The sequence below is a fragment of the Giraffa tippelskirchi genome, chromosome 3 (assembly GCF_054371585.1).
Source record: "Giraffa tippelskirchi isolate mGirTip1 chromosome 3, T2T-mGirTip1v1.2.pri, whole genome shotgun sequence".
Lineage (NCBI taxonomy): Eukaryota > Metazoa > Chordata > Mammalia > Artiodactyla > Giraffidae > Giraffa > Giraffa tippelskirchi.
In genome coordinates, this window is record NC_137277.1 from 174,563,967 (window position 1) to 174,576,926 (window position 12,960).

A 12,960-nucleotide genomic window follows, 5' to 3' on the forward strand; every position below is an offset into this window, starting at 1 on the left:
TAGATCTGGACGGTGGGGTTTCCATCCTCAATAGCAGCAACAGAACACTTAGGACAGGGGTCCCCCTACTGGTAGAACTCGGGGCTGCTCCCAGGCCTCACCCTCCTCCCTGCCAGACGTGTCCATCCTGGCTCTTTTCCACCAGGTGACCTCAAGGTGGGGGCAGGGGATACAGGGGTAATGGAACAAAGCCCCTCATCTAAACATTTTTAGAGACTCCTTTGTTTAGAAGGCAAGGTGTACAAAAATGACCCTGCATGGTCCAAGAGAAGAGTGCCCACTGCCCTCTTAAAATGGAGTCACTGCAGTATCCTGGTTAACTTGGTCCAGGTCCTCCCCTTCCCAAAGTCCCACCCTCTCTTCTAAAGTCCCTTAAGACTAGACAGCAACTGCCCATTTGGGTACATGAGAGGTAGCTTCCCTGGGAGCTCAGCTGGTAAAGAATCCACCTGCAATGTAGGAGGCCCAGGTTCGATTCCTGATTTGGGAAGATCCCCCGGAGAAAGGGAAAGGCTACCCACTCCAGTATTCTTGGGCTTACGTGGTGGCTCAGACGGTAAAGAATCTGCCTGCAATGCAGGAGACCTGGGTTCGATCCCTGGGTTGGGCAGATCCCCTGAAGGAGGGCATGGCAACCCACTCCAGTGTTCTTGCCTGGAGAATCCCAGTGGACAGAGGAGCCTGGCTGACTACAGTCCATGGGGCCGCAAAGAGTCAGACACGACTAAGCAACTAAGCATAGCACAGCACAGGGTGGGGAGTTGTCAGACAGGTCAGGGGTGCTCCATGCAGCCTCCACCCCCACTCCCCAGCCTCCACTGCTACTCCCCAGCAATGCACAGCACCTGGTGTCCCCACAGGTACTGTCAACACCACTTCCCTTTGCCTCCTCCCCACCCCCTGCAGTGATAACGAGCAGTATGTAATTTGAGGGAGCATAAATTTAAAACACAACAAAACACAGGTCTCACCTGCTTGTTTTTAAAGAGATAATTGCAATGCTTGGATGTTAAATGTGGGGTAAATCATGCATACAAATTTAACTCATGGTCCATTAAAATCTGAAGAAGCCAAAGAATCTGGGAAGCAAAAGTCACTGAAGAAGCAAAGGGTCTGGCTCTAGACCTTAGCAAGGCTCCTGGGTTTCTTATCTCCCACCTAACTAATCCCACCCAGCCTCCCTGGAGTCTCCTCTGAAATCGCCTCTGAAATCTAGTTCCTAAGGGACACAGGCCTTGTCTACACATGGAATTCCATTCCTGGTTCCCACTGGGCTGACCTGTTACAGGCCAGTTACATGAACAGACACCACCCAGCAGCCAGAGTATCAGTAGTAACCACGTTTCACTGGGAGCTTTCTTACTTGACAGAGGTGTTCTGTGGGACTTCGAAGGACACCAGACGGCCCCCTGCAGAGCTGTTGGCGCTGGCATTCCCACAGGCAATGTCTGGAACCACCTGGAGGAAAAAAGAAAAAACACCACAAAAAAGACAGGTTATTAGGGTTAATCATGGGGCAAGATCATATTAGAAAGCAAAACCCCACGGGCCGCCTCCACTCCATTCTTTGGATGATGCTGGGGATCGTGACTTGAGAAGCCAAGTGAAATCTTACAAATGCTAACCACAGTGAAAGCTTTGCCATCTGAGTTTGTGAAACACAAAAGCTTTGCTGAGAGCAGTCTGCAAATTCCCAGGATGACTACACTGCTAATAGGATGTTGCAGGGAAGGGCGGGAGATTGGCCCCCTTCTCTCTTCCATCCTTTAAGCAGTCAGGGGCCTCTGCTCTCTGCTCAGTCTGAGGGGTAATGAGGGACTAAATGCTTAGAGAACAAGGAGATGGCCTTAGAGGAGTAGCTTCCACCTCATGGGTGGAAATCCAAAAGACTAGAAGAACAAGCCTTCCAGAGAGCCATAGACAGGACGTGTCTGGTCCAAATGCACCCTGCTTGGTGCACAGGTGGACGTGGGAGAAGGTGCTGAGGCCAGGTAGCTGGCAGCTGCCCTTTTCTGTCCCCTGTGGACCAGACCTTCATTTTTAAGTGATGTGTTCCAGAAAGCATTATACTGATGTGGATTTAAGAAAAGGAGTTCGAGGGGGGGATTGTGCTCATCAGGAAGCATATTGCTAATATTTGAGCCGTGTCCAGTGACGGGCTTCTGACCCTTTCATTCATTTATTCCTCATGCTGTGATCTGTGCTCATCCCCAGAGAGTTGGAATAAAAGGGTATTAAAAGCATTCGTCATCACTGAATTAAGAGAGGACAATACAGAAATGGTCAGCACTTTGATCCCACTCCCAGCATGCACAACTTATTGTCCAGAAATATATTCACATGTTCCTCTGGCACTTGTAACTTGCTTATTGAATGGCCTAAGAGATAACAGCATGACAGGAAGGTGAGGTATGTCTTTTTCACACTTACCAACCTCAGGAGAGCATGTCTTTAAATACAGATTTTAATGGTTGGCTGGGGAGAAATTTTCTTTAAGGGACAGTTCCTTGATAATAGGACCAAACCTAGTTCACATTCAAGAAGTGAGTCATTCAGCCAATAGGTATTAAAGTCCTAACTTCAAAGCCTCAACTGTAAGTTTGAAATCAGAACAAGTCCACAGTTTTTTAGGCAGCATAAAAACACTGCCCTTCAGCCTGAATGGGCCTTCACAAATTGTGTGGCAATGAAAAAAAAAGTGGGTCAACTGGTTAGAATTACCTAGGAACATAAAACAAGAAATGCTGCCTTACTCTTTTATAACCATAATCAAAATTTCTGGACATATTCTTTGGCTCTAAAGATGCTATACAAAGATCTATGTGGGCTTTTTTTTTCAGGTAAGCTAAAAGCCTGTCATAACGTACAACTACAGGTCTATACTGATAAGGAATGTCTATACTGATAAGGAATGTCTATACTGATAAGGAATGTCTATACTGATAAGGAATGTCTATACTGATAAGGAATACTATATGAAATGGAATTGCACTTTATGGATGTTAACTTAAACCCACTACTTCCGTTTGTCCAACTTCAATTCTTCTAGCTAGCCAACTTATATTTTATGTCAACTTTTAAAGGTCTGCTGGAAAATCCTCAGCGTGAGACTTCTGATGGGCTTGAAGGTACGATAAGCCAAACCCAGAGCAGACAAGACTCAGTGAACAGAATCTGCTGTCGCCAAAATGAATCAAACTTGGAAATTTCATTCTTAAATACACTGCCAACATATTTTAAAACTCAATAATACGTTTTTTTTCTAAATCCCACTGAAGTGCTGCAAGCTACCAACAATAGAACCTAAACAATAACAAACTAAAAATAAAGCATGAAATTCCATGGAGGAAAATTAGGTCAGTAATTGAAGGTCTATAATATGTTCATTGATAATACTCTTCATTGAGCTGCCTGTCCCAAATCTAAGATTATCTCACATAAAGGTGAGATAAATGATTTCATTCATTTTATTCCTCATTTTCTCTTCTTATGCTCATAAAACAGTAATAATTGGCATGTCTTATTTACACAACCAAGAGAGATTTCCTACACGGAAAGGCAGACAGGAAAGAAGTATGGCATCTTTTGTTCAATGTGTAACTTCAAGGCTTTCGATTTTTATTGCTGATATTAGAACCACTGGAATGATTTTAACTGTACTGGTTTCTTACATAAAGACATGTTCACTTAATGTTCTCACCTCCACTTGATCCCATTTCATTTCTACAACTTTCTGGCCCGTTTTCGGCTGCCACGTCGGCAGGGTGATGGTTGCCTGAGAGGGCGGCAGCATTATCTCGGGCTCCTGGGTGACGGGGACAGGCTGAAGCTGCCTGGGGGCCGTGGACTCGGTCCAGCCAGAGGCGGGGAAGCTGGAAAGTGCCTGTTCACAGTTTGGACCTTCGTAGCCTTCATTGCAAATGCAGAGGTAGCCATCGCTGCTGCTGCTGCTGCTGCTGCTGCAGTTGCCATGGTGACACGGGTTGCTGGCGCAAGGATCCGCAACAAGCTGAAACGAGACCATAAATGGGTCAATTATTCCTTCATAAGGAACGTGGTGCCTTTGCTGGGAAATGAGTTCCGTGACTCAGAGCTGCTGCTCTAAAAGAAATGTTATTCCTGTGGAATATACATTTTTAACTATTTGTGCTGTTGAGGGCTGGGGGGCATCTCCCAAGCTAATCCCAACACTAACTCTTCCACAGAAAACAGATGTCTAACAAAGAAGCATGTAGTTAGTGAAAAAGAGCCTCCCCTAATCCAAGGCCCTAAATAAAGTTGATTTCAGGAACACTTATTTAGAGAAATTTTCTAAGGCGAAAATAGTTAAAACGGAGATTCGTTAGGAATATACTAACTTCGATCTTTTTAGCTGCAGGTCAACAGATACAGGAATCTTAATTTAAATCTCTTCTTCCACATCCTGAACCATTGTAAGGTCTCCTTATGAGAAATGACTGCCCAGTTTATCGCCTCTACAGATGCACTTACCTATGTCTTCCGACTTCCTACCTGATGAACAATTCTTTTTAAGGTGATATTTAATTAAAGGCTTCCAAACTGATCAGCTGGCATGACAACTGCAGGTTAGAAGGAAGCATGGTGGTGACTTCTATTAAGCAGAGTCTGATGCATGTTTTTTTGTTTTTTTTTTTTAATAAATTTATTTATTTTAGTTGGGGGCTAATTACTTTACAATATTGTAATAGTTTTTGCCATACATTGACATGAATCAGCCATGAGTTTACATGTGTTCCCCTTCCTGGACCCCCCACCCACCTCCCTCCCCATCCCATCCCTCTGGGTCATCCCATTGCCCCGGCCCTGAGCCTTTGTCTCATGCATCGAACATGGAATGGTGTTCTGTTTCACATATGATAATATACATGTTTCAATGCTATTCTCCCAGAACGTCCCACCCTCACCTTCTCCCTCAGAGTCCATAAAATTGTTCTATGCATCTGTGTCTCTTATTCTGTCTCGCATATAGGGTTATCGTTACCATCTTTCAAATTCCATATATATGCATTAGTATACTGTATTGTTGTTTTTCTTTCTGGCTTACTTCACTCTGTATAATGGGCTCCAGTTTCATCCATCTCAGTAGAACCGATTCAAATGTATTTTTTTAATGGCTGAGTAATATTCCATTGTGTATATGTACCAGAGCTTCCTTATCCATTCGTCTGCTGATGGACATCTAGGTTGCTTCCATGTCCTGGCTATTGTAAACAGTGCTGCGATGAACATTGGGGTACACGCGTCTCTTTCAATTCTGGTTTCTTCCGTGTGTATGCCCAGCAGTGGGATTGATGCAAGTTTTTAACCTCATTATTTGAAAGGGTGATTACGGAGATATGTGACCCGGCTGGAAATGCAAGATAAAAATTTAACTGCATATCTTTAAATTATGTTCCTGTTCTAAGAAAAGTGTTTATCCCTGAGTTCCTTGCTGACCTTTGACTTGGATTTGTTATTACTTAGAGATGCTACAAAAACAATATGAAATGAAACAACGTAACAGTGCTTCTCTCCAGGCAGCCCAAGGGTTGAGGCATGTTCACGGGGAGCTAATTCAATTGTTATTTGCTTCTATGATAACAGAAAATTAGACTTCTAACTGATGTACCCCTGGCTTCTCAGGGCTGATAATAGAATAGAACTGAGTGAATAAGAGACTACAGAAAAACGGGACCTTCAATTTCTCCTGCTGAAATGAGTTCATACTTTAACATACACGGATAGAATTCTGCCTGGAAAAACAGCTACTCACTCTGCTAATTACCCTTGTCACACAATTTCCAGCAAACTCCTTTAGGAAGATTAAGGGATTTTGGACTGAATAAAACAGCTCCCAAAATACCACACTGTTAATTCTGTGCTCTCACTTGGAAAAAGCTTCACAGAATCTCAGATAAAAGTAGACAGGTGGGTATCTGAAGAAAATATTTAAAGTGTAAATATTTTAACATATTTACAACCTTTATCAACTCAAAGTAAAATCCAGACTCCTTCCAGGGAAGACAAAGCCCTCCCTAATCTGCCCCCCCCACTCCTGGTGCTATCTCTCCCCCCACACTACCCTCCTCCTTTACACTCAACCCCTTCACCTTTTCTTTTCTTTTTTCTGTCCTTGGATTATGTCAAGGTCATTCCTACCCCAGGGCCTTTGCACCTGCTGGGCCTGCACCTGAAATGCTTTTCTCTCAGACTTTGCATGGCTCTTTGCTTCATTTTGCAAAGAGTCGGATACAACTTAGCAACTGAACAACGGCAACGACCCTCTTTCACAGAGTTCTCTGCTCAACTGTTACCTCCTCTAAGAAGCCTTCCCTCACTGGAAAATCTAAAGTAATCCCTTTTTTTTTCTCCCACAGTGCCTGGACTTATCTGCCGTGTTCACAGCTCTGTTCCCAGCATGTTGACAAAAACGGAAAATGTGGTGGGGTTTCCTTTTAAAAAGCGTTGAAAAGACAGATGACTTGGTTTCTGAAAAGCAACGGGTGATGAGGAACAGACTGAATTGCTCCTTTAGTCCTGATATGTGCCTGTGCTTTGGATTTATTTTTAGGAAGGCTTCCTGGAGTGGGTATGATCTCAAGAAGGAAGAGGAATTTAATTCGCTGGGATAAAGTGGGCATGTAAACCAGGTTTCTGACACCAACTCTTAAAGCAAGGTCAGAGGTTGACCTACTCAGAAATTAAGACTTTTAACACATGCCTAAAAACACAGAAATACATTCAAATAATTTTTTAAAAGGTAGAGATCGCTACAAAGAAATCGGTTCTGGAAGTGCAAATCTCCGTGGTGCGGCTTAGGGAATGACATCACTAAGACAAAGACCACCTGTCTGATGGTCAGAGAGGCCCCAGGGCTCCTGTCTCATCATCATAGCCCACTTCTGGAGACCAAGAGTTCTCACAGACTGTCTAGGTGGGTCACTGCGTACAGCTGTCCCTTCGTGGGCAGTATGAGAGTGGGTACTGGTGGGGAGAGCTGGGTGGGAAGGGCACGCCCCCAGTTCACCAGGCCCAGGAAGCAACCCCACCAGGTGAGGGAATAAAGAGCTGAAAAAAAAAAACACGCTGAGGATAAACAATACCATCTAAGTGCTGCTGTCTGGGCTTCATAGATGAGAGGAAAGCAAGAATAGCATATGGGATTCAGTAAGGAATGACTCATGTAGAAGACCTGAATATTCACTGGAAGGACTGATGCTGAAGTTGAAGCTCCAATACTTTGGCCACCTAATGTGAAGAGCCAACTCATTGGAAAAGACCCTGATGTTGGGAAAGATTGAAGGCAGGAGGAGAAGGAGGCGACAGAGGATGAGATGGCTGGATGGCATCACCGACTTGATGGACATGAGTTTCAGCAAACTCCGGGAGACAGTGAAGGACGGGGAAGCCTGGTGTGCTGCAGTTCATGGGGTCACAAAGAGTTGGACACAACCTAGTGACCGAACAACAGCAACAACAATGTAGAAGGCCAGGAGAAATGCTCTTAGTAAAGAAAAGAGGACAGAAGCTAAAAATTAAACTGTTAATTGTATAGATTTCTAAAGAGACTCAAAACAGTGACTCCTATGATGGTGCACACACGTACACATATGCACTGAATACAAAGCAGAGTGTTAAATGCATTGGGAGGTCATTGATCCCTTCTTTAAAATAATTGTGTCATATTTATGCTACTTCTTTGGCTTTCTGCTAGTGGCTTCACTAACAATGCCAACTACTTGATTTTCCATCCTCTAACACTTCAGACTAGTTTCACTTTAAAAAGTCAATTGCCTGACAACAAATACAAGATAAAGTGCAATCATTAACATTTAAGCAAAATCTTGGCACCATAAATATTTATTGTAAGTCCTGTTTTTCTGTACACAGCTCATTCAGTGTTTTGTTTTTTTTTTTTAGTTTGTTATGTGTATTTTATCTCACAGGGGAAAAGTCCTATTATAGATGTCACTACTGCCCTTGAATCCATTATATTTGAAACATAAGCAGAAAATAACCAAACTGCCAAGATATCATAATTAACAGACCTGACTTTGGGACTACTCAAAATTTAACAGGTGATACCCTCTAGCTTCTAATCATGGGGAAAAGGGATAAAGACACTGTAATATCAGTAGAGAGAGTAAACAGAAAACTCATGGGTTAATGGTTTTCTGCTTACATGAGCTTGTAAGCTCATGTATTAAATACTGTGTGTTCTTTTCATCTGATTAATTCATCTCTTTAAGCCAAATTTTTTCACATCATGGAACTAATCTAACACTATTCACATTTTATTTTCATCTTTTCACCTATGTCAGATAATATATGCTACAATCAAGAGCACTTCTGGGGTGTGGACAGGGTAAGGTGGAGGCCAGGCCAGAGAGGAGGTGCCTGCCAGCCCCAGGTGATATGAAGGCCATCTCATGTGACACTTTAGCAGTGACCTGCTTTCTTTCCTTAAATTGTCTGCTGCCCGTATTTTTGGCAATTCCAGTGCCCTCTGCAGCATACAAACAGAAAGATGAAAGGTCAAACTTAAAACAGGTATAAAAAAGGCCCACTTACAGAATCATTAAATACAAGAACATCAAAGCTACCAGAGTCACTGCAAAGTGCCACATATGAACATCTTCGTCTGTGTTACTTGGTGATGGGGGCGGGGGCAGGGGGTGACGGAGTCACATAACCACCTCACTGGTAATCCTTCCATACTAGTTTAGACACTAAAGTGCCTAAAGACACTAAACTAAACTAAAGTTTAGTTTGATGGGCCTCCTTCCTACTTCTCCTGTGCTTTTACAGAAAACTCAATGCATTGGTCAGTAATTCAAGTGATGTTTATCCAGCCTCTATGATGTGCCAGGTAGGGTGCCTAGAAGAGAGGTCAAGAGGATGAAGAAAGCCTCGTTCCAGCCTCCAAAGAACTCAGTCCAACAGACGGGTCAGACAGGTCAACAGAGACGTGCCTTGAGCCGTCTAATTTCAACTAATGCCCTGTGTGTATGCATGTCAACCATTATGATCATGTGTTTTATTGAGCTAAAGTTGCTAAAACTGACCGTTCTAGTGAGGTGGATGAACCTAGAGCCTGTTATACAGAGTGAAGTAAGTCAGAAAGAGAAAAACAAATACGGCATATTAACGCATATATATGGAATCAAGAAAAACAGTACTGATGAATCTAAAAATGGGAAGAAATAGAGACGCAGACATAGAGAACAGACCTAGGGACACAGCACGGGCAGGAGAGGGTGGGACAAATTGAGAGAGTAGCATTGAAATATATACATCCTCATGTGTAAACTAGGTAACTAATGAGAAGTTGCTGTATAACACAGGGAGCTCAGCCTGGTGCTCTGTGACAACCTAGAGTAGGGATGGGGTAGGAGGTAGGTGGGAGGTTCAAGGGGGAGGGAACATACGTATTTTAAAAAAAGAAGAAAATATTTTTTTAAAAGACATATTAAAAAAAAAAAAAAAAGTTCCTAAGACTGAAAGAGAGAATGGGCTTGATAATTGCAAGTCTGAAATGAGCCAGTCTCTTAGATGGCAATGGCAGCTCTCATAAAAGACACAGCAGAAAGGAATGTTCTAGTGAAAAATGGAACCAGCTGAGCACCCAGCGTCCTGGCACCTGTACACCCGGTGTACAGGTGGCCAAGCGGTTTGGGCAAGTCCCTTGCCTGCCCTGGGCACACATTCCTCCAGCATCCAGGGTCTGGGGTGGGACATGTCAAGATCTGCTCCAGCTGTTCTCAGAGGGTCCGGAGGAGCACAGAGCACCCTGGGGTCACCTCCCTCCCTCATTTATACCCACACTCAGTTGGCAGAGTCATCTGGGCCATGGAAAGGGTGTTTGAGGAGGAGAACCTACAAACACTGGTGGAACACACAACACGGCCCAGGCAGTTGGGGCAGGTTACCTGGGTGGGTGGGGGACACGGCGGCCTCAGTGCACTTAGATAGGAGGGTAGGCACAGAATGGAAAGAACTGAGAGGGAATTTCTGCAAGTAAAATGGGCCAGAGTTTTTGTAATTTGAGCAACAGAATCAATTAAGGAACTTTTAATACAGATTTTGATACAGATGTTAGTACTGCTGGAAGAAGAGATGCCTTAATAAGTAAGGAGCAAAAACAAAAGCCTTAAAGCAGGATTTTTCAACTTGTACACTAGTGGCTCTTCGGGCTGGGTAATTCCTTGCTGTGGAGGCTGCCCTGTATATTGTAGGATGTTGGACAGCATCTCTCATCTCTACTTACTAGATGCCAGCAAGACCCTCCCACCACCAATGACAGCTGTGAACACCAAAAAAATCTCCAGACATTGCCACTGTCTTCTGGGGGGAAACCACCTCCAATTGAGAACCACTGTCTTAAAGGAACATATTGAAGCATTTCATTCCATCAATATGCTTTGAACATCCATGAGACTCCATAAATGAAATCAAAAGGCAACAATACGGGAAAATATGTACAACCTACTACATAGGACTAAGCCTTTCATAATACAAATTCTTAGACATCAATTAGAGAGAAACACCTCGGTAAAAAGGACAAAGAAATAAGCAATGTTCTGAATGATTTGCAAAGAATTTATGCCATTTTTACATTATTTTTAAACATAATATTATGTGTTTGTTAATTGGTAGGTGGCTCAGTGGCAAAGAATCTGCCTGCCAGTGCAGGAGACACAGGTTCAATCCCTGGGCCAGGAAGATCCCCTGGAGAAGGAAATGGCAACCCACTCCAGTATTCTTGCCTGGAAAATCCCATGGACAGAGGAGACTGGTGAGCTATATATATAGTCCATGGGGTTGCAAAAGAGCCAGACACGACTTAGCCACTAAACAACAACAACTCTTTGTTTAAGTACAAAAACAAACTTTTGAAAGTAGGAGGGACCATTGTTTTAGGAATTTGAGCAGCAGAATCCACTAAGGGATGTTATAAAATACAGATAGCCCCACCCCAAGCTGTGACTGAAACACTGAGGTTGAGGCCTAGAAACCTTTCTTCCAGCACTCCCCAGATGATGCTGGAGCACTAGTCCCAAAACCAAAATTCAGAATTTGTCTGTGTAAACCAGGGGTTGGCAAATTACAACCACAGGCTAGAGCCAGTTTGTTTCTGTAAATAAAGTTTTATTGGAGCACGGCCACGGCCATCTGTTCATGTTTTACTGCTTTTGCACAACATTGACAGAATCTGGCCCACAAAGTCTATACAATATTTATTATCTTGGCCTGGAGTTTGCCAATCCCTGACCCAGAAAAGATGAATCTGAGGATTCACAAAAGGAAGAAAACAAATAGGTGGGCTCCTCTAGGAAGACCTCAGAGAAGAAGACAAGCTTGAATAGGGCCATGATAAAGTTGCTAGCAATTCCATCTAATTGTTTCTCCATACCCAACTCCCTTTAGTGCAGTGGCATGCACTATGAGATTCAATCACAGAGGGACCTTTCACAATACAGCTTAAGGTAGAGAAGGGATCAGATGTTCTTTTTTTTTCCTTTACTTTTTATTTTATACTGGAGGATAGCTGATTAACAGGGCTTCCCTGGTGGCTCAGTGGTGAAGAATCCGCCTGCCAGTGCAGGAGACTTGGGTTCAATCCCTGGGTCGGGAAGATCCCCTGGAGAAGGAAATGGCATCCCACTCCAATAGCCTTCCCTGGGAGAACCCATAGACAGAGGGGCCTGGTGGGCTCAGTCCATGGGGTCATAAAAGAGTCAGACACGACTTAGTGACTAGACCACAACAAAAATAGCTGATTAACAATGTTGCGAAAATTTCAGGTGGACAGCAAAGGGACTCGGCCGTACAGACAGGTACACACTGCTACACCCAGATGTCCTTTCAGTTCTTCATATCACGTTTCTCCACCCAAAATAGAAATTGCACTGGTTAGAAATGTCATCTTCATGCTGAAAGACAAACGAACATTGTTGGGGTCCAACTGTCATAGTATTTTTGTCTTAAAAATGAATTTTTCCCACTTTCTTCAATAAAGATCTCAACTATATTCCAACACCAACTGCTTACCCACTAAGAGTAAAAATGTGTGAAAAAAAACCATTATAATGCTTATGCCAGTAGTAGTCTTGGCCAAGAAATGCATCCCGTGAATTTTTTTTCCCAAATCCAAATAACAAAAATGCTCATTCACTTTAATGAAGCAAGAACTATATATCTTAGTGTGTGTATGTGTGTGTGTGTGTGTGTGTGTGCTCACGCGCGCGTGCTCAGTTGCTCAGTCTTGTCTGACTCTTTGCTACCCCACCAGGCTCCTCTGTCCATGGGATTTCCCCAGCAAGAATACTGGAGTGGGTTTCCATTTCCTTCTCCAGGAGATCTTCCTGGTCCAGGGATCGAACCTGAGTCTCCTACATTGGCAGGTGGGTTCTTTACCACTGAGCCACCTGGGAAGCCCATGTATCTTAGTGAAATACACTAAGGAAACAATTCCCACGTGCTCTGATATTGCTTTACTTCTGTATTAGGAACTCTAAATTACTTGAAAAATTATTCCCGGACTGATCTGGGTAGCCCATTTCTACCCCCAGTTCAGAGTCACTTTCTTAAAATCAGCCTGTCCTGGTTTTTGCATGCAGGTTGAGTCACATCTATAAGTAAGCTGAAAGGAAATTACAAGCAGATTCAGACTTTTGACATGAAACGAGTCCATTAAAAATAAACCACTACCTATCTAATTACTTTCCAACTTTTCTATGGAATCTCTTTAAAACCTGATACTTTGGGAAATTTCCTTGAAATTGCACTCCCTTTGCTGTAGTCCAGGTAACACACACAGTCAATACTCATACTGATGAATCTTTAATCCCTGTTCCTTGCAGATATATCAAAATTAAATAACTATTCTTCAAAAACTTGGCAAACCCTTTGTCACTTGGTGTCCATATTCAACTACATTCTAAAGGATAACATTCGGCT

At 43.2% G+C, this 12,960-nt stretch overlaps 1 protein-coding gene across 1 annotated transcript in view; it reads right to left on the minus strand.

Moving 5' to 3' along the window:
- DNER (delta/notch like EGF repeat containing) overlaps positions 1-12,960 on the minus strand; it is a 372,135-nt gene that overhangs the window by 220,848 nt on the left and 138,327 nt on the right. Inside the window, exons 2-3 of the mRNA XM_081585417.1 lie at positions 3,701-4,009; positions 1,364-1,458 (exon numbers count right to left, since the gene is read on the minus strand). Coding sequence (XP_081441543.1) covers positions 1,364-1,458; positions 3,701-4,009 — 404 coding nt within the window. The remainder of the gene's footprint in view (positions 1-1,363; positions 1,459-3,700; positions 4,010-12,960) is intronic.